This window comes from Ascaphus truei, chromosome 4 (genome assembly GCF_040206685.1).
Source record: "Ascaphus truei isolate aAscTru1 chromosome 4, aAscTru1.hap1, whole genome shotgun sequence".
NCBI lineage: Eukaryota > Metazoa > Chordata > Amphibia > Anura > Ascaphidae > Ascaphus > Ascaphus truei.
The window spans coordinates 3,747,624-3,770,979 of record NC_134486.1 but is presented as its reverse complement, the minus strand read 5'-3'; the positions used below and the strand labels follow the sequence as shown (position 1 = coordinate 3,770,979).

The 23,356-nt window shown below is 63.4% G+C and overlaps 1 protein-coding gene across 1 annotated transcript in view; it reads left to right on the top strand.

The window, feature by feature from the left end:
• The window catches only part of DNAJC5G (DnaJ heat shock protein family (Hsp40) member C5 gamma), a 52,210-nt gene that overhangs the window by 15,121 nt on the left and 13,733 nt on the right, over nt 1-23,356 (top strand). The window contains exon 2 of the mRNA XM_075595205.1: nt 20,925-21,043. Coding sequence (XP_075451320.1) covers nt 20,931-21,043 — 113 coding nt within the window. The 5' untranslated portion in view covers nt 20,925-20,930. The remainder of the gene's footprint in view (nt 1-20,924; nt 21,044-23,356) is intronic.

Below are 23,356 nucleotides of genomic sequence, written 5' to 3'. Positions count from 1 at the left end.
GGGGTGAGTGACCTCGGAGCGCTGGGTAGGGGTGAGTGACCGCGGGGCGCTGGGTAGGGGTGAGTGACCTCGGGGCGCTGGGTAGGGGTGAGTGACCTCGGGGCGCTGGGTAGGGGTGAGTGACCTCGGGGCGCTGGGTAGGGGTGAGTGACCTCGGGGCGCTGGGTAGGGGTGAGTGACTGCGCTGGGTAGGGGTGAGTGACCTCGGGGCGCTGGGTAGGGGTGAGTGACCTCGGGGCGCTGGGTAGGGGTGAGTGACTGTGCTGGGTAGGGGTGAGTGACCGCGGGGCGCTGGGTAGGGGTGAGTGACCTCGGGGCGCTGGGTAGGGGTGAGTGACCTCGGGGCGCTGGGTAGGGGTGAGTGACTGCGCTGGGTAGGGGTGAGTGACCTCGGGGCGCTGGGTAGGGGTGAGTGACCGCGGGGCGCTGGGTAGGGGTGAGTGACCGCGGGGCGCTGGGTAGGGGTGAGTGACTGCGCTGGGTAGGGGTGAGTGACCTCGGGGCGCTGGGTAGGGGTGAGTGACCTCGGAGCGCTGGGTAGGGGTGAGTGACCTCGGAGCGCTGGGTAGGGGTGAGTGACCTCGGGGCGCTGGGTAGGGGTGAGTGATCTCGGGGCGCTGGGTAGGGGTGAGTGACCGCGGGGCGCTGGGTAGGGGTGAGTGACCTCGGGGCGCTGGGTAGGGGTGAGTGACTGTGCTGGGTAGGTGTGAGTGACCGCGGGGCGCTGGGTAGGGGTGAGTGACCTCGGGGCGCTGGGTAGGGGTGAGTGACCTCGGGGCGCTGGGTAGGGGTGAGTGACCTCGGGGCGCTGGGTAGGGGTGAGTGACCTCGGAGCGCTGGGTAGGGGTGAGTGACCTCGGAGCGCTGGGTAGGGGTGAGTGACCTCGGGGCGCTGGGTAGGTGTGAGTGACCGCTGGGCGCTGGGTAGGGGTGAGTGACCTCGGAGCGCTGGGTTGGGGTGAGTGACCTCGGGGCGCTGGGTAGGGGTGAGTGACCTCGGGGCGCTGTGTAGGGGTGAGTGACCTCGGAGCGCTGGGTAGGGGTGAGTGACCTCGGAGCGCTGGGTAGGGGTGAGTGACCGTGGGGCGCTGGGTAGGGGTGAGTGACCTCGGGGCGCTGGGTAGGGGTGAGTGACCGCGGGGCGCTGGGTAGGGGTGAGTGACCTCGGGGCGCTGGGTAGGGGTGAGTGACCTCGGGGCGCTGGGTAGGGGTGATTGACCTCGGAGCGCTGGATAGGGGTGAGTGACCGCGGGGCGCTGGGTAGGGGTGAGTGACCGCGGGGCGCTGGGTAGGGGTGAGTGACCGCGGGGCGCTGGGTAGGGGTGAGTGACCTTGGGGCGCTGGGTAGGGGTGAGTGACCTCGGGGCGCTGGGTAGGGGTGAGTGACCTCGGGGCGCTGGGTAGGGGTGAGTGACCTCGGGGCGCTGGGTAGGGGTGAGTGACCTCGGGGCGCTGGGTAGGGGTGAGTGACTGCGCTGGGTAGGGGTGAGTGACCTCGGGGCGCTGGGTAGGGGTGAGTGACCTCGGGGCGCTGGGTAGGGGTGAGTGACTGCGCTGGGTAGGGGTGAGTGACCTCGGAGCGCTGGGTAGGGGTGAGTGACCTCGGGGCGCTGGGTAGGGGTGAGTGACCTCGGGGCGCTGGGTAGGGGTGAGTGACCTCGGGGCGCTGGGTAGGGGTGAGTGACCTCGGGGCGCTGGGTAGGGGTGAGTGACCTCGGGGCGCTGGGTAGGGGTGAGTGACCTCGGGGCGCTGGGTAGGGGTGAGTGACCTCGGGGCGCTGGGTAGGGGTGAGTGACCTCGGGGCGCTGGGTAGGGGTGAGTGACCGCGGGGCGCTGGGTAGGTGTGAGTGACCGCTGGGCGCTGGGTAGGGGTGAGTGACCTCGGGGCGCTGGGTAGGGGTGAGTGACCGCGGGGCGCTGGGTAGGGGTGAGTGAACGCGGGGCGCTGGGTAGGGGTGAGTGACCGCGGGGCGCTGGGTAGGGGTGAGTGACCTCGGGGCGCTGGGTAGGGGTGAGTGACAGCGCTGGGTAGGGGTGAGTGACCTCAGGGCGCTGGGTAGGGGTGAGTGACCTCGGGGCGCTGGGTAGGGGTGAGTGACCTCGGGGCGCTGGGTAGGGGTGAGTGACCTCGGGGCGCTGGGTAGGGGTGAGTGACTGCGCTGGGTAGGGGTGAGTGACCTCGGAGCGCTGGGTAGGGGTGAGTGACCTCGGGGCGCTGGGTAGGGGTGAGTGACTGCGCTGGGTAGGGGTGAGTGACCTCGGAGCGCTGGGTAGGGGTGAGTGACCTCGGGGCGCTGGGTAGGGGTGAGTGACCTCGGGGCGCTGGGTAGGGGTGAGTGACCGCGGGGCGCTGGGTAGGGGTGAGTGACCTCGGTACGCTGGGTAGGGGTGAGTGACCTCGGGGCGCTGGGTAGGGGTGAGTGACCTCGGAGCGCTGGGTAGGGGTGAGTGACCTCGGGGCGCTGGGTAGGGGTGAGTGACCTCGGGGCGCTGGGTAGGGGTGAGTGACTGTGCTGGGTAGGTGTGAGTGACCGCGGGGCGCTGGGTAGGGGTGAGTGACCTCGGGGCGCTGGGTAGGGGTGAGTGACCTCGGGGCGCTGGGTAGGGGTGAGTGACTGCGCTGGGTAGGGGTGAGTGACTGTGCTGGGTAGGGGTGAGTGACCGCGGGGCGCTGGGTAGGGGTGAGTGACCTCGGGGCGCTGGGTAGGGGTGAGTGACCTCGGGGCGCTGGGTAGGGGTTAGTGACCTTGGGGCGCTGGGTAGGGGTTAGTGACCTTGGGGCGCTGGGTAGGGGTGAGTGACCTCGGGGCGCTGGGTAGGGGTGAGTGACCGCGGGGCGCTGGGTAGGGGTGAGTGATCTCGGGGCGCTGGGTAGGGGTGAGTGACCTCGGGGCGCTGGGTAGGGGTGAGTGACTGTGCTGGGTAGGTGTGAGTGACCGCGGGGCGCTGGGTAGGGGTGAGTGACCTTGGGGCGCTGGGTAGGGGTGAGTGACCTCGGGGCGCTGGGTAGGGGTGAGTGACCTCGGGGCGCTGGGTAGGGGTGAGTGACTGTGCTGGGTAGGTGTGAGTGACCGCGGGGCGCTGGGTAGGGGTGAGTGACCTCGGGGCGCTGGGTAGGGGTGAGTGACCGTGGTGCGCTGGGTAGGGGTGAGTGACCGTGGGGCGCTGGGTAGGGGTGAGTGACCGCGGGGCGCTGGGTAGGGGTGAGTGACCTCGGAGCGCTGGGTAGGGGTGAGTGACCTCGGGGCGCTGGGTAGGGGTGAGTGACCTCGGAGCGCTGGGTAGGGGTGAGTGACCGCGGGGCGCTGGGTAGGGGTGAGTGACCTCGGGGCGCTGGGTAGGGGTGAGTGACCTCGGGGCGCTGGGTAGGGGTGAGTGACCTCGGGGCGCTGGGTAGGGGTGAGTGACCGCGGGGCGCTGGGTAGGGGTGAGTGACCGCGGGGCGCTGGGTAGGGGTGAGTGACCTCGGGGCGCTGGGTAGGGGTTAGTGACCTTGGGGCGCTGGGTAGGGCTGAGTGACCTTGGGGCGCTGGGTAGGGGTGAGTGACCGCGGGGCGCTGGGTAGGGGTTAGTGACCTCGGGGCGCTGGGTAGGGGTGAGTGACCTCGGGGCGCTGGGTAGGGGTGAGTGACCTCGGGGCGCTGGGTAGGGGTGAGTGACCTCGGTACGCTGGGTAGGGGTGAGTGACCTCGGGGCGCTGGGTAGGGGTGAGTGACCTCGGGGCGCTGGGTAGGGGTGAGTGACCGCGGGGCGCTGGGTAGGGGTGAGTGACCTCGGGGCGCTGGGTAGGGGTGAGTGACCGCGGGGCGCTGGGTAGGGGTGAGTGACCTCGGGGCGCTGGGTAGGGGTGAGTGACCTCGGGGCGCTGGGTAGGGGTGAGTGACCTCGGTACGCTGGGTAGGGGTGAGTGACCGCGGGGCGCTGGGTAGGGGTGAGTGACCTCGGGGCGCTGGGTAGGGGTTAGTGACCTCGGGGCGCTGGGTAGGGGTGAGTGACCTCGGGGCGCTGGGTAGGGGTGAGTGACCTCGGGGCGCTGGGTAGGGGTGAGTGACCTCGGTACGCTGGGTAGGGGTGAGTGACCTCAGGGCGCTGGGTAGGGGTGAGTGACCTCGGGGCGCTGGGTAGGGGTGAGTGACCGCGGGGCGCTGGGTAGGGGTGAGTGACCTCGGGGCGCTGGGTAGGGGTGAGTGACCGCGGGGCGCTGGGTAGGGGTGAGTGACCTCGGGGCGCTGGGTAGGGGTGAGTGACCTCGGGGCGCTGGGTAGGTGTGAGTGACCTCGGTACACTGGGTAGGGGTGAGTGACCGCGGGGCGCTGGGTAGGGGTGAGTGACCTCGGGGCGCTGGGTAGGGGTGAGTGACCTCGGAGCGCTGGGTAGGGGTGAGTGACCGCGGGGCGCTGGGTAGGGGTGAGTGACCTCGGGGCGCTGGGTAGGGGTGAGTGACCTCGGAGCGCTGGGTAGGGGTGAGTGACCTCGGAGCGCTGGGTAGGTGTGAGTGACCGCGGGGCGCTGGGTAGGGGTGAGTGACTGCGGGGCGATGGGTAGGGGTGAGTGACCTCGGGGCGCTGGGTAGGGGTGAGTGACCTCGGAGCGCTGGGTAGGGGTGAGTGACTGTGCTGGGTAGGTGTGAGTGACCTCGGGGCGCTGGGTAGGGGTGAGTGACCGCGGGGCGCTGGGTAGGTGTGAGTGACTGTGCTGGGTAGGTGTGAGTGACCTCGGGGCGCTGGGTAGGGGTGAGTGACCGCGGGGCGCTGGGTAGGTGTGAGTGACAGCGGGGCGCTGGGTAGGGGTGAGTGACCTCGGGGCGCTGGGTAGGTGTGAGTGACCGCGGGGCGCTGGGTAGGGGTGAGTGACCGCGGGGCGCTGGGTAGGGGTGAGTGACCGCGGGGCGCTGGGTAGGTGTTAGTGACCGCGGGGCGCTGGGTAGGGGTGAGTGACCGCGGGGCGCTGGGTAGGGGTGAGTGACCTCGGGGCGCTGGGTAGGGGTGAGTGACCTCGGGGCGCTGGGTAGGGGTGAGTGACCTCGGGGCGCTGGGTAGGGGTGAGTGACTGCGCTGGGTAGGGGTGAGTGACCTCGGGGCGCTGGGTAGGGGTGAGTGACCTCGGGGCGCTGGGTAGGGGTTAGTGACTGTGCTGGGTAGGTGTGAGTGACCTCGGGGCGCTGGGTAGGGGTGAGTGACCTCAGGGCGCTGGGTAGGGGTGAGTGACTGTGCTGGGTAGGGGTGAGTGACTGCGCTGGGTAGGGGTGAGTGACCTCGGGGCGCTGGGTAGGGGTGAGTGACCTCGGGGCGCTGGGTAGGGGTGAGTGACTGCGCTGGGTAGGGGTGAGTGACCTCGGGGCGCTGGGTAGGGGTGAGTGACCGCGGGGCGCTGGGTAGGGGTGAGTGACCTCGGGGCGCTGGGTAGGGGTGAGTGACCTCGGGGCGCTGGGTAGGGGTGAGTGACCTCAGGGCGCTGGGTAGGGGTGAGTGACTGCGCTGGGTAGGGGTGAGTGACCTCGGGGCGCTGGGTAGGGGTGAGTGACCGCGGGGCGCTGGGTAGGGGTGAGTGACCGCGGGGCGCTGGGTAGGGGTGAGTGACTGCGCTGGGTAGGGGTGAGTGACCTCGGGGCGCTGGGTAGGGGTGAGTGACCTCGGGGCGCTGGGTAGGGGTGAGTGACCTCGGGGCGCTGGGTAGGGGTGAGTGACCTCGGGGCGCTGGGTAGGGGTGAGTGACCTCGGGGCGCTGGGTAGGGGTGAGTGACCTCGGGGCGCTGGGTAGGGGTGAGTGACCTCGGGGCGCTGGGTAGGGGTGAGTGACCTCGGGGGGCTGGGTAGGGGTGAGTGACCTCGGAGCGCTGGGTAGGGGTGAGTGACCTCGGGGCGCTGGGTAGGGGTGAGTGACCTCGGAGCGCTGGGTAGGGGTGAGTGACCTCGGAGCGCTGGGTAGGGGTGAGTGACCTCGGGGCGCTGGGTAGGGGTGAGTGACCGCGGGGCGCTGGGTAGGGGTGAGTGACCTCGGGGCGCTGGGTAGGGGTGAGTGACCGCGGAGCGCTGGGTAGGGGTGAGTGACCTCGGGGCACTGGGTAGGGGTGAGTGACCTCGGAGCGCTGGGTAGGGGTGAGTGACCTCGGGGCGCTGGGTAGGGGTGAGTGACTGTGCTGGGTAAGTGTGAGTGACCGCGGGGCGCTGGGTAGGGGTGAGTGACCTCGGGGCGCTGGGTAGGGGTGAGTGACCTCGGGGCGCTGGGTAGGGGTGAGTGACCTCGGGGCGCTGGGTAGGGGTGAGTGACCTCGGGGCGCTGGGTAGGGGTGAGTGACCTCGGAGCGCTGGGTAGGGGTGAGTGACCTCGGAGCGCTGGGTAGGGGTGAGTGACCGTGGGGCGCTGGGTAGGGGTGAGTGACCGTGGGGCGCTGGGTAGGGGTGAGTGACCGCGGGGCGCTGGGTAGGGGTGAGTGACCTCAGAGCGCTGGGTAGGGGTGAGTGACCTCGGGGCGCTGGGTAGGGGTGAGTTACCGCGGGGCGCTGGGTAGGGGTGAGTGACCGCGGGGCGCTGGGTAGGGGTGAGTGACCGCGGGGCGCTGGGTAGGGGTGAGTGACCGCGGGGCGCTGGGTAGGGGTGAGTGACCTTGGGGCGCTGGGTAGGGGTGAGTGACCTCGGGGCGCTGGGTAGGGGTGAGTGACCTCGGGGCGCTGGGTAGGGGTGAGTGACCTCGGGGCGCTGGGTAGGGGTGAGTGACTGCGCTGGGTAGGGGTGAGTGACCTCGGGGCGCTGGGTAGGGGTGAGTGACTGCGCTGGGTAGGGGTGAGTGACCTCGGAGCGCTGGGTAGGGGTGAGTGACCTCGGGGCGCTGGGTAGGGGTGAGTGACCTCGGGGCGCTGGGTAGGGGTGAGTGACCTCGGGGCGCTGGGTAGGTGTGAGTGACAGCGGGGCGCTGGGTAGGGGTGAGTGACCTCGGGGTGCTGGGTAGGGGTGAGTGACAGCGGGGCGCTGGGTAGGGGTGAGTGACCTCGGGGCGCTGGGTAGGTGTGAGTGACCGCGGGGCGCTGGGTAGGGGTGAGTGACCGCGGGGCGCTGGGTAGGTGTTAGTGACCGCGGGGCGCTGGGTAGGGGTGAGTGACCTCGGGGCGCTGGGTAGGGGTGAGTGACCGCGGGGCGCTGGGTAGGGGTGAGTGACCTCGGGGCGCTGGGTAGGGGTGAGTGACCTCGGGGCGCTGGGTAGGGGTGAGTGACTGCGCTGGGTAGGGGTGAGTGACCTCGGGGCGCTGGGTAGGGGTGAGTGACCTCGGGGCGCTGGGTAGGGGTGAGTGACTGTGCTGTGTAGGTGTGAGTGACCGCGGGGCGCTGGGTAGGGGTGAGTGACTGCGCTGGGTAGGGGTGAGTGACCTCGGGGCGCTGGGTAGGGGTGAGTGACCTCGGGGCGCTGGGTAGGGGTGAGTGACCTCGGGGCGCTGGGTAGGGGTGATTGACTGTGCTGGGTAGGGGTGAGTGACCTCGGGGCGCTGGGTAGGGGTGAGTGACCTCGGGGCGCTGGGTAGGGGTGAGTGACCTCAGGGCGCTGGGTAGGGGTGAGTGACTGCGCTGGGTAGGGGTGAGTGACCTCGGGGCGCTGGGTAGGGGTGAGTGACCGCGGGGCGCTGGGTAGGGGTGAGTGACTGCGCTGGGTAGGGGTGAGTGACCTCAGGGCGCTGGGTAGGGGTGAGTGACTGCGCTGGGTAGGGGTGAGTGACCTCGGGGCGCTGGGTAGGGGTGAGTGACCTCGGAGCGCTGGGTAGGGGTGAGTGACCTCGGGGCGCTGGGTAGGGGTGAGTGACTGCGCTGGGTAGGGGTGAGTGACCTCGGGGCGCTGGGTAGGGGTGAGTGACCTCGGAGCGCTGGGTAGGGGTGAGTGACCTCGGAGCGCTGGGTAGGGGTGAGTGACCGTGGGGCGCTGGGTAGGGGTGAGTGACCTCGGGGCGCTGGGTAGGTGTGAGTGACCGCGGGGCGCTGGGTAGGGGTGAGTGACCGCGGGGCGCTGGGTAGGGGTGAGTGACCTCGGGGCGCTGGGTAGGGGTGAGTGACTGCGCTGGGTAGGGGTGAGTGACCTCGGGGCGCTGGGTAGGGGTGAGTGACCTCTGGGCGCTGGGTAGGGGTGAGTGACCTCGGAGCGCTGGGTAGGGGTGAGTGACCTCGGAGCGCTGGGTAGGGGTGAGTGACCTCGGGGCGCTGGGTAGGGGTGAGTGACCTCGGTACGCTGGGTAGGGGTGAGTGACCGTGGGGCGCTGGGTAGGGGTGAGTGACCTCGGGGCGCTGGGTAGGTGTGAGTGACCGCGGGGCGCTGGGTAGGGGTGAGTGACCGCGGGGCGCTGGGTAGGGGTGAGTGACCTCGGGGCGCTGGGTAGGGGTGATTGACCTCGGAGCGCTGGGTAGGGGTGAGTGACCTCGGAGCGCTGGGTAGGGGTGAGTGACCTCGGGGCGCTGGGTAGGTGTGAGTGACCGCGGGGCGCTGGGTAGGGGTGAGTGACCGCGGGGCGCTGGGTAGGGGTGAGTGACCTCGGGGCGCTGGGTAGGGGTGATTGACCTCGGAGCGCTGGGTAGGGGTGAGTGACCGCGGGGCGCTGGGTAGGGGTGAGTGACCTTGGGGCGCTGGGTAGGGGTGAGTGACCTCGGGGCGCTGGGTAGGGGTGAGTGACTGCGCTGGGTAGGGGTGAGTGACCTCGGGGCGCTGGGTAGGGGTGAGTGACCGCGGGGCGCTGGGTAGGGGTGAGTGACCTCGGGGCGCTGGGTAGGGGTGAGTGACTGCGCTGGGTAGGGGTGAGTGACCTCGGAGCGCTGGGTAGGGGTGAGTGACCTCGGGGCGCTGGGTAGGGGTGAGTGACCTCGGGGCGCTGGGTAGGGGTGAGTGACCGCGGGGCGCTGGGTAGGGGTGAGTGACCGCGGGGCGCTGGGTAGGGGTGAGTGACCTCGGGGCGCTGGGTAGGGGTGAGTGACCTTGGGGCGCTGGGTAGGGGTGAGTGACCTCAGGGCGCTGGGTAGGGGTGAGTGACCGCGGGGCGCTGGGTAGGGGTGAGTGACCGCGGGGCGCTGGGTAGGGGTGAGTGACCGCGGGGCGCTGGGTAGGGGTGAGTGACCTCGGGGCGCTGGGTAGGGGTGAGTGACCTCGGGGCGCTGGGTAGGGGTGAGTGACCGCGGGGCGCTGGGTAGGGGTGAGTGACCTCGGGGCGCTGGGTAGGGGTGAGTGACCGCGGGGCGCTGGGTAGGGGTGAGTGACCGCGGGGCGCTGGGTAGGGGTGAGTGACCTCGGGGCGCTGGGTAGGGGTGAGTGACCTCGGGGCGCTGGGTAGGGGTGAGTGACGGCGGGGCGCTGGGTAGGGGTGAGTGACCTCGGGGCGCTGGGTAGGGGTGAGTGACTGTGCTGGGTAGGGGTGAGTGACCTCGGGGCGCTGGGTAGGGGTGAGTGACCTCGGGGCGCTGGGTAGGGGTGAGTGACTGTGCTGGGTAGGGGTGAGTGACCTCGGGGCGCTGGGTAGCGGTGAGTGACTGTGCTGGGTAGGGGTGAGTGACCGCGGGGCGCTGGGTAGGGGTGAGTGACCTCGGGGCGCTGGGTAGGGGTGAGTGACCTCGGGGCGCTGGGTAGGGGTGAGTGACCGCGGGGCGCTGGGTAGGGGTGAGTGACCGCGGGGCGATGGGTAGGGGTGAGTGACCGCGGGGCGCTGGGTAGGGGTGAGTGACCTCGGGGCGCTGGGTAGGGGTGAGTGACCTCGGGGCGCTGGGTAGGGGTGAGTGACCGCGGGGCGCTGGGTAGGGGTGAGTGACCGCGGGGCGCTGGGTAGGGGTGAGTGACCGCGGGGCGCTGGGTAGGGGTGAGTGACCTCGGGGCGCTGGGTAGGGGTGAGTGACCTCGGGGCGCTGGGTAGGGGTGAGTGACCGCGGGGCGCTGGGTAGGGGTGAGTGACCGCGGGGCGCTGGGTAGGGGTGAGTGACCTCTGAGCGCTGGGTAGGGGTGAGTGACCTCGGGCGCTGGGTAGGGGTGAGTGACCTCGGGGCGCTGGGTAGGGGTGAGTGAGCGCGGGGCGCTGGGTAGGGGTGAGTGACCTCGGGGCGCTGGGTAGGGGTGAGTGACCGCCGGGCGCTGGGTAGGGGTGAGTGACCTCGGGGCGCTAGGTAAGGGTTAAGTGACCTCGGGGCGCTGGGTAGGTGTGAGTGACCGCGGGGCGCTGGGTAGGGGTGAGTGACCGCGGGGCGCTGGGTAGGGGTGAGTGACCTCCGTACGCTCTGCCCGGGAGCGGGACGTGTACAGGAGAAGGTATTGAGCCGGAGATAAGCCGCTTTCCTTGTGCTGGGGGCAGAGGGCGTTCCTCGTGCTGCATAACTGGATTACTGCCCCGGTTATCTGCACGCTGAGCCCGGGGGAGGGGAGGAAGCAGCACACACAGGCGGTGTGGGTGCAAGGAACAGCCGCCCGGCTGAGGTGGTGGAGAGAATGCAAAACTGCTTGGGGTATTGAATGGGATCTGAACCCAGAGGCTGGTAAGTGCCGCTGTGCCGCTGTGCCGCTGTGGCGTCTGTGCCCGCTGTGCCGCTGTGCGGGGTGTGCCGCTGTGCGGGGTGTGCCGCTGTGCGGGGTGTGCCGCTGTGCCGGGTGTGCCGCTGTGCGGGGTGTGCCGCTGTGCGGGGTGTGCCGCTGTGCCGCTGTGCGGGGTGTGCCGCTGTGCCGCTGTGCGGGGTGTGCCGCTGTGCCGCTGTGCGGGGTGTGCCGGTGTGCCGCTGTGCGGGGTGTGCCGCTGTGCGGGGTGTGCCGCTGTGCGAGGTGTGCCGCTGTGCGGGGTGTGCCGCTGTGCGGGGTGTGCCGCTGTGCCGCTGTGCGGGGTGTGCCGCTGTGCGCGGTGTGCCGCTGTGCCGCTGTGCGGGGTGTGCCGCTGTGCCGGTGTGCCGCTGTGCGGGGTGTGCCGCTGTGCGGGGTGTGCCGCTGTGCCGCTGTGCGGGTTGTGCCGCTGGGCCGCTGTGCCGGTGTGCCGCTGTGCGGGGTGTGCCGCTGGGCCGCTGTGCCGGTGTGCCGCTGTGCGGGGTGTGCCGCTGTGCCGCTGTGCGGGGTGTGCCGCTGTGCCGCTGTGCGGGGTGTGCCGCTGTGCGGGGTGTGCCGCTGTGCGGGGTGTGCCGCTGTGCGGGGTGTGCCGCTGTGCCGCTGTGCGGGGTGTGCCGCTGGGCCGCTGTGCGGGGTGTGCCGCTGTGCCGCTGTGCGGGGTGTGCCGCTGTGCGGGGTGTGCCGCTGTGCCGCTGTATCACAATCTGTTGAGTATTGTACTTGTAACAGGAGACTCAGACTCCTAAGTACTTGTGTAATACTAGGAGTAATATTACTTCTGCACTGCTAGATGTTAACCTTTGTGATTAATCGTTGCTTCACCTTGTTGACCCGTACACTCGGAGTGTGTACTTGTAGTACTTGTAGTACTTGTAGTACTTGTAGTAACCTCCTGAGGCTTGGGAGTATTAAAGGAGGGGTCCCTCCTCGGATGGAAGGGGTACTGGCGCGGTAACTGGGAGACTGCCGCGGTAACTGGGAGACTGCCGCGGTAACTGGGAGACTGCCGCGGTAACTGGGAGACTGCCGCGGTAACTGGGAGACTGCCGCGGTAACTGGGAGACTGGCGCGGTAACTGGGAGACTGGCGCGGTAACTGGGAGACTGGCGCGGTTCCTGGGAGACTGGCGCGGTAGCTGGGAGACTGGCGCGGTAGCTGGGAGACTGGCGCGGTTCCTGGGAGACTGGCGCGGTTCCTGGGAGACTGGCGCGGTTCCTGGGAGACTGGCGCGGTTCCTGGGAGACTGGCGCGGTTCCTGTGAGACTGGCGCGGTAGCTGGGAGACTGGCACGGTAGCTGGGAGACTGGCACGGTAGCTGGGAGACTGGCACGGTAGCTGGGAGACTGGCACGGTAGCTGGGAGACTGGCGCGGTAACTGGGAGACTGGCGCGGTTCCTGGGAGACTGGCGCGGTAGCTGGGAGACTGGCGCGGTAGCTGGGAGACTGGCGCGGTTCCTGGGAGACTGGCGCGGTTCCTGGGAGACTGGCGCGGTTCCTGGGAGACTGGCGCGGTTCCTGGGAGACTGGCGCGGTTCCTGTGAGACTGGCGCGGTAGCTGGGAGACTGGCACGGTAGCTGGGAGACTGGCACGGTAGCTGGGAGACTGGCACGGTAGCTGGGAGACTGGCACGGTAGCTGGGAGACTGGCACGGTAGCTGGGAGACTGGCACGGTAGCTGGGAGACTGGCGCGGTAGCTGGGAGAGACTGGCGCGGTAACTGGGAGACTGGCACGGTAACTGGGAGAGACTGGCACGGTAGCTGGGAGAGACTGGCACGGTAACTGGGAGACTGGCGCGGTAGCTGGGAGACTGGCGCGGTAGCTGGGAGACTGGCGCGGTAGCTGGGAGACTGGCGCGGTAGCTGGGAGACTGGCGCGGTAGCTGGGAGACTGGCGCGGTAGCTGGGAGACTGGCGCGGTTCCTGGGAGACTGGCGCGGTTCCTGGGAGACTGGCGCGGTTCCTGGGAGACTGGCGCGGTAGCTGGGAGACTGGCGCGGTTCCTGGGAGACTGGCGCGGTTCCTGGGAGACTGGCGCGGTAGCTGGGAGACTGCCGCGGTAACTGGGAGACTGCCGCGGTAACTGGGAGACTGCCGCGGTAACTGGGAGACTGCCGCGGTAACTGGGAGACTGGCGCGGTAACTGGGAGACTGGCGCGGTAACTGGGAGACTGGCGCGGTTCCTGGGAGACTGGCGCGGTAGCTGGGAGACTGGCGCGGTAGCTGGGAGACTGGCGCGGTTCCTGGGAGACTGGCGCGGTTCCTGGGAGACTGGCGCGGTTCCTGGGAGACTGGCGCGGTTCCTGGGAGACTGGCGCGGTTCCTGTGAGACTGGCGCGGTAGCTGGGAGACTGGCACGGTTCCTGGGAGACTGGCGCGGTAGCTGGGAGACTGGCGCGGTAGCTGGGAGACTGGCGCGGTTCCTGGGAGACTGGCGCGGTTCCTGGGAGACTGGCGCGGTTCCTGGGAGACTGGCGCGGTTCCTGGGAGACTGGCGCGGTTCCTGTGAGACTGGCGCGGTAGCTGGGAGACTGGCACGGTAGCTGGGAGACTGGCACGGTAGCTGGGAGACTGGCACGGTAGCTGGGAGACTGGCACGGTAGCTGGGAGACTGGCGCGGTAACTGGGAGACTGGCGCGGTTCCTGGGAGACTGGCGCGGTAGCTGGGAGACTGGCGCGGTAGCTGGGAGACTGGCGCGGTTCCTGGGAGACTGGCGCGGTTCCTGGGAGACTGGCGCGGTTCCTGGGAGACTGGCGCGGTTCCTGGGAGACTGGCGCGGTTCCTGTGAGACTGGCGCGGTAGCTGGGAGACTGGCACGGTAGCTGGGAGACTGGCACGGTAGCTGGGAGACTGGCACGGTAGCTGGGAGACTGGCACGGTAGCTGGGAGACTGGCACGGTAGCTGGGAGACTGGCGCGGTAGCTGGGAGAGACTGGCGCGGTAACTGGGAGACTGGCACGGTAACTGGGAGAGACTGGCACGGTAGCTGGGAGAGACTGGCACGGTAACTGGGAGACTGGCGCGGTAGCTGGGAGACTGGCGCGGTAGCTGGGAGACTGGCGCGGTAGCTGGGAGACTGGCGCGGTAGCTGGGAGACTGGCGCGGTAGCTGGGAGACTGGCGCGGTAGCTGGGAGACTGGCGCGGTTCCTGGGAGACTGGCGCGGTTCCTGGGAGACTGGCGCGGTTCCTGGGAGACTGGCGCGGTAGCTGGGAGACTGGCGCGGTTCCTGGGAGACTGGCGCGGTTCCTGGGAGACTGGCGCGGTAGCTGGGAGACTGGCACGGTAGCTGGGAGACTGGCACGGTAGCTGGGAGACTGGCACGGTAGCTGGGAGACTGGCACGGTAGCTGGGAGACTGGCACGGTAGCTGGGAGACTGGCGCGGTAGCTGGGAGAGACTGGCACGGTAACTGGGAGACTGGCACGGTAACTGGGAGAGACTGGCACGGTAGCTGGGAGAGACTGGCACGGTAGCTGGGAGACTGGCGCGGTAGCTGGGAGACTGGCGCGGTAGCTGGGAGACTGGCGCGGTAACTGGGAGACTGGCACGGTAACTGGGAGAGACTGGCGCGGTAGCTGGGAGACTGGCGCGGTAACTGGGAGACTGGCGCGGTAACTGGGAGAGACTGGCACGGTAACTGGGAGAGACTGGCACGGTAACTGGGAGAGACTGGCACGGTAACTGGGAGAGACTGGCACGGTAACTGGGAGAGACTGGCACGATAGCTGGGAGAGACTGGCGCGGTAGCTGGGAGACTGGCGCGGTAACTGGGAGACTGGCGCGGTAACTGGGAGAGACTGGCGCGGTAACTGGGAGAGACTGGCACGGTAACTGGGAGAGACTGGCACGGTAACTGGGAGACTGGCACGGTAACTGGGAGAGACTGGCGCGGTAGCTGGGAGACTGGCGCGGTAACTGGGAGACTGGCGCGGTAACTGGGAGAGACTGGCACGGTAACTGGGAGAGACTGGCACGGTAACTGGGAGAGACTGGCACGGTAACTGGGAGAGACTGGCACGGTAACTGGGAGACTGGCACGATAGCTGGGAGAGACTGGCACGGTAACTGGGAGACTGGCGCGGTAACTGGGAGACTGGCGCGGTAGCTGGGAAACTGGCGCGGTAACTGGGAGACTGGCGCGGTAACTGGGAGAGACTGGCACGGTAGCTGGGAGAGACTGGCGCGGTAGCTGGGAGAGACTGGCGCGGTAACTGGGAGAGACTGGCACGGTAACTGGGAGAGACTGGCACGGTAGCTGGGAGACTGGCGCGGTAGCTGGGAGACTGGCACGGTAGCTGGGAGACTGGCACGGTAGCTGGGAGACTGGCACGGTAGCTGGGAGACTGGCGCGGTAGCTGGGAGAGACTGGCACGGTAGCTGGGAGACTGACACGGTAACTGGGAGAGACTGGCACGGTAACTGGGAGAGACTGGCACGGTAGCTGGGAGAGACTGGCACGGTAGCTGGGAGACTGGCACGGTAACTAGGAGACTGGCACGGTAACTGGGAGAGACTGGCACGGTAGCTGGGAGACTGGCACGGTAGCTGGGAGACTGGCGCGGTAGCTGGGAGACTGGCGCGGTAGCTGGGAGACTGGCGCGGTAGCTGGGAGACTGGCGCGGTAGCTGGGAGACTGGCGCGGTAGCTGGGAGAGACTGGCGCGGTAGCTGGGAGAGACTGGCACGGTAGCTGGGAGACTGGCACGGTAACTGGGAGAGACTGGCACAGCTTGTAGACCGGTTACCTGTACGCCATCTATTTGTAAGACCTTTGATGTCTCGGTAGCAAACACATACTGTGGCAGCTTTCACCATCTCTGCCCCGTCTCATTATAAGACTGTTTGTCAGCTGTATGGGGGGGGGATTGTTCACCCAGCGTCTCACTGGAGAGGTTCTGCTTGGATAATTAGTTTAGAGATAAGGGGGAAGAACGCTAATTACCAGGTGACATTGGGATTAAATGGAGACGAGGAAAGTAATGTTCGTTTGCACACAGGAAGAAAATGGAAATGTTACCTTTTGGGGAAAGAGGAAGCAGTTACACTGTTGAAAAGAGAACTTGATTTGGGCGGTGGGCGCGTCTTGGGGATTTGGGCGGTGGGCGCGTCTTGGGGAGGTGGGTGCGAGTTGGATAGTTGGGCGGGTCTTGGATAGTTGGGCGGGTCTTGGGGAGGTGGGCGCGAGTTGGATAGTTGGGCGGGTCTTGGATAGTTGGGCGGGTCTTGGATAGTTGGGAGGTCTTGGGGAGTTGGGCAGGTGTTGGGGAGGTGGGCGCGAGTTGGGCGCGTCTCGGATAGTTGGGCGCGTCTTGGATAGTTGGGCAGGAGTTGGGCGGGTCTTGGGGAGTTGTGCGGCAGTTGGATAGTTGGGCGGGTCTTGGATAGTTGGGTGGGAGTTGGGCGGGTCTTGGGGAGTTTGGCGGGAGTTGGGCAGGTATTGGGGAGGTGGGCGCGAGTTGGGCGCGCCTTGGATAGTTGGGCGGCAGTTGGGCGGGTCTTGGGGAGTTGGGTGGGAGTTGGGTGGGTCTTGGGGAGTTGGGCGGGAGTTGGGTGGGTCTTGGGGAGTTGGGCGGGAGTTGGGCAGGTGTTGGGGAGTTGGGCGCGTCTTGAATAGTTGGGCGCGTCTTGGATAGTTGGGCGGGAGTTGGGCGCGTCTTGGATAGTTGGGCGGGAGTTGGGCGGGTCTTGGGGAGTTGGGCGGGAGTTGGGCAGGTGTTGGGGAGTTGGGCGCGTCTTGAATAGTTGGGCGCGTCTTGGATAGTTGGGCGGGAGTTGGGCGGGTCTTGGGGAGTTGGGTGGGAGTTGGGCAGGTGTTGGGGAGGTGGGCGCGAGTTGGATAGTTGGGCGGTCTTGGGGAGTTGGGCGGGTGTTGGGGAGGTGGGCGCGAGTTGGGCGCGTCTCGGATAGTTGGGCGCGTCTTGGATAGTTGGGCAGGAGTTGGGCGGGTCTTGGGGAGTTGTGCGGCAGTTGGATAGTTGGGCGGGTCTTGGATAGTTGGGTGGGAGTTGGGCGGGTCTTGGGGAGTTTGGCGGGAGTTGGGCAGGTATTGGGGAGGTGGGCGCGAGTTGGGCGCGCCTTGGATAGTTGGGCGGCAGTTGGGCGGGTCTTGGGGAGTTGGGTGGGAGTTGGGTGGGTCTTGGGGAGTTGGGCGGGAGTTGGGTGGGTCTTGGGGAGTTGGGTGGGTCTTGGGGAGTTGGGCGGGAGTTGGGCAGGTGTTGGGGAGTTGGGCGGGCATGTGGGCGGGTCTTGGGGATGTGGGCTGTCACTTGCATACGGGAACAGGGTTAATACACAGCTCGCAAGCTTGCCCACTTTTCACCTTCGCAAAGGTTCTTCCAAGTGGTTAATATCTCCAATCCGTCCCCGTATAACCCCTCCCTTCAGTCCGTCCCCGTATAACCCCTCCCTTCAGTCCGTCCCCGTATAACCCCTCCCTTCAGTCCGTCCCCGTATAACCCCTCCCTTCAGTCCGTCCCCGTATAACCCCTCCCTTCAGTCCGTCCCCGTATAACCCCTCCCTTCAGTCCGTCCCCGTATAACCCCTCCCTTCAGTCCGTCCCCGTATAACCCCTCCCTTCAGTCCGTCCCCGTATAACCCCTCCCTTCAGTCCGTCCCCGTATAACCCCTCCCTTCAGTCCGTCCCCGTATAACCCCTCCCTTCAGTCCGTCCCCGTATAACCCCTCCCTTCAGTCCGTCCCCGTATAACCCCTCCCTTCAGTCCGTCCCCGTATAACCCCTCCCTTCAGTCCGTCCCCGTATAACCCCTCCCTTCAGTCCGTCCCCGTATAACCCCTCCCTTCAGTCCGTCCCCGTATAACCCCTCCCTTCAGTCCGTCCCCGTATAACCCCTCCCTTCAGTCCGTCCCCGTATAACCCCTCCTTTCAGTCCGTCCCCGTATAAACCCTCCCTTCAGTCCGTCCCCGTATAACCCCTCCTTTCAGTCCGTCCCCGTATAACCCCTCCCTTCAGTCCGTCCCCGTATAACCCCTCCCTTCAGTCCGTCCCCGTATAACCCCTCCCTTCAGTCCGTCCCCGTATAACCCCTCCCTTCAGTCCGTCCCCGTATAACCCTCCCTTCAGTCCGTCCCCGTATAACCCCCGTCAGGAACGGCGTGCACGCGAGTACGTGACGTAGATATGCAACCAGGGTTACGTTCGCGTCCATAGTAGAATGCGCTCGCTTCCGCACGCCGCCTCCTCCCCGGTATTGCGCTTGCAAAACAGACTTGTTTGTATTGCGAAGCGCCGCTCTCCCTGTAGTGCATGTGCGCGTGCACTATGCGCCTATGCATTGCTGTCCTAGTGTTTGTTTCGGCGCGAGCTACGTAGCTCACGCCGTGTCCTGCACTATGGACAAAGCCCAAGGCTGCGCTTATAGTGACGGCGACGCGACGGTTGCTGGAAAATCAAATAGAGATGACTTCCAGCGACCGCGACCTATCCGTGGCGCTTACTATACGCGCACGCGACGGCGGCAATGCATTTGTTTCGCCGCAACGTCGCTGTCGCCGACACTATAAGCGCAGCCTAATACACACGGCTACTCGAGCCAACTCGCCTTTCTCCTCCGCATAGTACCGCCAGTGAGTTAATATTAATCCCTCACTCCTTTGGAATCATATCTATATGCTGCCACCACCCGGGAAATGCAAATAAAGGATGTAATATTAATAATTGCCAGGGTCCCAGGTCCCTGTTAATTATAGCAAAAACTATGCACTTTAACACACACAAATTGGTTGTAGCAAAATTTGTCCGAAAATGTAAATACTCTCTCCAGAGCGGGCACCCGTTCATTCAGAGCCCAAAGCATTACTTATTAAATGTTTTCATATATAAAAATACAGTGCTTGATTACAGAAAAAGAATTACAGGAACATACAATTACAATAAAATGCAGAACAGTTTCTCAAAATAAAAAGGATGAGCATAGACCGAAAACCCGATACGTTACCACATGCAATAGGTTTCCCCAGAGAGGCCACTGGTTCAGGAACATGAGGTATCACGTGTTTGTGCCGAACACACACCTGCTGAAATCTGAATTCCTCATACATTGCCAAGACTTAAATATTATTTTTCCCAATGGAAACATAAGCCGGTGTGGGCCCTGTCGTAGGTCGGCTGTGAGATGGACAGTTTTACGACAGAGAAAAAAATAGAAAGTGTGCAGAGAGGCCAGCATAGCAGGAATTAGTCAGTAAGGGTAAGTGTGCAGAGAGGCCAGCATAGCAGGTATTAGTTAGTAAGGGTAAGTGTGCAGAGAGGCCAGAATAGCAGGAATTAGTTAGTAAGGGTAAGTGTGCAGAGAGGCCAGCATAGCAGGAATTAGTTAGTAAGGGTAAGTGTGCAGAGAGGCCAGCATAGCAGGAATTAGTTAGTAAGGGTAAGTGTGCAGAGAGGCCAGCATAGCAGGAATTAGTTAGTAAGGGTAAGTGTGCAGAGAGGCCAGAATAGCAGGAATTAGTTAGTAAGGGTAAGTGTGCAGAGAGGCCAGCATAGCAGGAATTAGTTAATAAGGGTAAGTGTGCAGAGAGGCCAGCATAGCAGGAATTAGTTAGTAGGGGTAAGTGTGCAGAGAGGCCAGCATAGCAGGAATTAGTTAGTAGGGGTAAGTGTGCAGAGAGGCCAGCATAGCAGGAATTAGTTAGTAAGGGTAAGTGTGCAGAGAGGCCAGCATAGCAGGAATTAGTTGGTAAGGGTAAGTGTGCAGAGAGGCCAGCATAGCAGGAATTAGTTAGTAGGGGTAAGTGTGCAGAGAGGCCAGCATAGCAGGGATTAGTTAGTATGGGTAAGTGTGCAGAGAGGCCAGCATAGCAGGAATTAGTTAGTAGGGGTAAGTGTGCAGAGAGGCCAGCATAGCAGGAATTAGTTAGTAAGGGTAAGTGTGCAGAGAGGCCAGCATAGCAGGAATTAGTCAGTAAGGGTAAGTGTGCAGAGAGGCCAGCATAGCAGGAATTAGTCAGTAAGGGTAAGTGTGCAGAGAGGCCAGCATAGCAGGAATTAGTCGGTAAGGGTAAGTGTGCAGAGAGGCCAGCATAGCAGGAATTAGTCAGTAAGGGTAAGTGTGCAGAGAGGCCCGCATAGCAGGAATTAGTCAGTAGGGGTAAGTGTGCAGAGAGGCCCGCATAGCAGGAATTAGTTAGTAAGGGTAAGTGTGCAGAGAGGCCAGCATAGCAGGAATTAGTTAGTAAGGGTAAGTGTGCAGAGTGGCCAGCATAGCAGGAATTAGTTAGTAAGGGTAAGTGTGCAGAGAGACCAGCATAGCAGGAATTAGTTAGTAGGGGTAAGTGTGCAGAGTGGCCAGCATAGCAGGTATTAGTTAGTAAGGGTAAGTGTGCAGAGAGGCCAGCATAGCAGGAATTAGTTAGTAAGGGTAAGTGTGCAGAGAGGCCAGCATAGCAGGTATTAGTTAGTAAGGGTAAGTGTGCAGAGAGGCCAGCATAGCAGGAATTAGTTAGTAAGGGTAAGTGTGCAGAGAGGCCAGCATAGCAGGAATTAGTTAGTAAGGGTAAGTGTGCAGAGAGGCCAGCATAGCAGGTATTAGTTAGTAAGGGTAAGTGTGCAGAGAGGCCAGCATAGCAGGAATTAGTTAGTAAGGGTATGTGTGCAGAGAGGCCAGCATATCAGGAATTAGTTAGTAAGGGTAAGTGTGCAGAGAGGCCAGCATAGCAGGAATTAGTTAGTAAGGGTAAGTGTGCAGAGAGGCCAGCATAGCAGGAATTAGTTAGTAAGGGTAAGTGTGCAGAGAGGCCAGCATAGCAGGAATGACTTTGCCAATCGTAACTGTGTTTTGGTCAGGCTAGTTGAGGCGACCCCCTGGGGTTGAGGTCGGGCTAGTTGAGGGGACCCCCTGGGGTTGAGGTCGGGCTAGTTGAGGAGACCGCCTGGGGTTGTGGTCAGGCTAGTTGAGGAGACCGCCTGGGGTTGAGGTCAGGCTAGTTGAGGAGACCGCCTGGGGTTGAGGTCAGGCTAGTTGAGGAGACCGCCTGGGGTTGAGGTCAGGCTAGTTGAGGAGACCGCCTGGGGTTGAGGTCAGGCTAGTTGAGGAGACCGCCTGGGGTTGTGGTCAGGCTAGTTGAGGGGACCGCCTGGGGTTGAGGTCAGGCTAGTTGAGGAGACCGCCTGGGGTTGAGGTCAGGCTAGTTGAGGAGACCGCCTGGGGTTGAGGTCAGGCTAGTTGAGGAGACCGCCTGGGGTTGTGGTCGGGCTAGTTGAGGGGACCGCCTGGGGTTGAGGTCAGGCTAGTTGAGGAAACCGCCTGGGGTTGAGGTCAGGCTAGTTGAGGAGACCGCCTGGGGTTGAGGTCAGGCTAGTCGAGGAGACCGCCAGGTAATGGTGCGCAGTGGTTGACGTTTCCCCTGTGTTTCGTTGGCAGGACACCATGGCGGATCCCCACAGACCTTCACGGAAGATGTCTCGCACGGGCGAGTCTCTGTACTGTGTGCTCGGCCTGCAGAAAGGGGCCACCCAGGACGATATAAAGAAGGCGTACAGGTAATAAGAGGGGGCTTGGCGGGCGGTGGAAGGTTTTATACTCTGATCCTTTATCTCCCACTTTTTGTCTTTGCCGCGGGACACGTTCATGTTAGGGATCCGAGCCACAGATCTGTGTCTTTGCCGTGGGACACGGTCATGTTAGGGATCCGAGCCACAGATCTGTGTCTTTGCCGGGGGACACGTTCATGTTAGGGATCCGAGCCACAGATCTGTGTCTTTGCCGGGGGACACGTTCATGTTAGGGATCCGAGCCACAGATATGTGTCTTTGCCGTGGGACACGTTCATGTTAGGGATCTGAGCCACAGATCTGTGTCTTTGCCGTGGGACACGTTCATGTTAGGGATCTGAGCCACAGATCTGTGTCTTTGCCGCGGGACACGTTCATGTTAGGGATCCGAGCCACAGATCTGTGTCTTTGCCGCGGGACACTGTCATGTTAGGGATCCGAGCCACAGATCTGTGTCTTTTCCGCGGGACACGGTCATGTTAGGGATCCGAGCCACAGATCTGTCTTTGCCGTGGGACATGTTCATGTTAGGGATCCGAGCCACAGATCTGAGTCTTTGTCGTGGGACACGTTCATGTTGGGGATCCGAGCCACAGATCTGAGTCTTTGTCGTGGGACACGTTGTAACGGTAGAGCTAGCTGGCATCACAAAACTGGCCAGCTAGCTACCCCTAAATCCATGTAATTTGGCCACCTATGTAAGGCTTATTTCAGCCATATGTAATTTAATATCTGGGGGAGAACAGAGAATGTATAATGCACTATGTATGTGAGAAAGTATTCCAAAGCACCTTATTCCCTGTTAATTCAATTCCCAAGTCTAGTTGAGCAAGCAATATGAGGTAAAGTGTTTTGTGATCTATGTGTAAGCACTGTGATGTGATTTGGGGTCAGCCCTGTAAAGTGTTAATTGGATTATGTGACTGTATGTACTCATTTCTAAGATAGCAGATTTGTAATGTGATTTGCATGTGAGTTGCATTTCTATGGAGGGGACTCAGTGATTTAATCAGCTGAGGCTCCTGCAGATAAATGTGTATTGAGACAATGGTTGGGAGCGTGGAGGTGTTGCCGACATTTGGTGATTGAGTGAACAATCGGGGATGGGTTCTTAGCACACCCGCTAGCTGTTGTGGCACCAACCTAATCCATGCTCTGATTGTCCAGCAGCCCCCTCCCATGCAACGGATAGCCACAGTGGGCTATATAAGGGCTGCTGCTGATTAGAGAATTAGATCTACCTTCAGAGAGCGACTGAGAGACTGGGAAGGAGTGTGGAGATTCCTTCAAAGAGGCTAACAGAGGGAGAGACACACTGGGAAGGAGTGTGGAGATTCCCTCAGAGGACTATCTGAGACTGAGAGACATTTTGTGAAGGAGTTTGGATCTTTACAGTTACCAGCTGGAGATGCATGTCAGAGGATCTGCTGGGTGATCAGCCCTCCGATATCCTGGACGAAAAGCGGGCAGAGCAAGCCTTAAAGCAGGCCCCTGCACCTACCTAGCGAGGCTAAAGTCTACTCCCCAGGCCCCCAGTTGGTATTGTATCTTTGTTGTGTCTGCTGCCGTGCCAGAATAAACCTCATTTTATTCAACAACTTTGTCCCGTCTGGTGCTGGTGATCCCAGTGGTTTCGGTGTAAAAGTATAGGTCTCCTGTGACAGTAGGATCGCTGGACTTTGTGTTGGGATTTCTTGCTGGAAATCACAACTCAAAGACGGTCTTGAATTTTCAAGACCGCAGGACAAGTTGTTCCAGACAAACGTCGCACAAACCTGATATTTTACCATTCGATCACATTTATATTAGTTTGGGTAAATCTGAATATGGCTGGGCCAGGAGGACGTTATTCTTCCTGGGACCGACAATCGTTGGTTGCCCGGTGTGCAAGATACCGGCTTGGCTGAGTACGTTGCTACAGAGTTTGTGCAGATTTTCTTGCAGCGTACGGTCCAGACATATCCGAGGAATTTCGGTGGCACATTGTCCACCTAGTGAGAGGTCCTGCAGGACCTGCGCCAGTACAATTACCACTGGCGCAGCCGTAGATGCAGGCCCTAAACCCCGCTACAATACCGGTGAGCTGAGCACTTCCAGTAGCTGACTCTTCCCGAATCAGCCAGGAGCCAGAGAGGCTGAGGTCGACCGAGACATTGCCGGCAAACCTGCCTCCATGAGAGCGACTGTGCTGGCTGAAGACGGCACCACACGGGTGCCTTACCTCGTGGCTGCTAAGATGGCAGAGGATGCCCACGAGCGCCGGTGCTCCCTGGGAGACCGGACGTACCACCCGCGGATGGA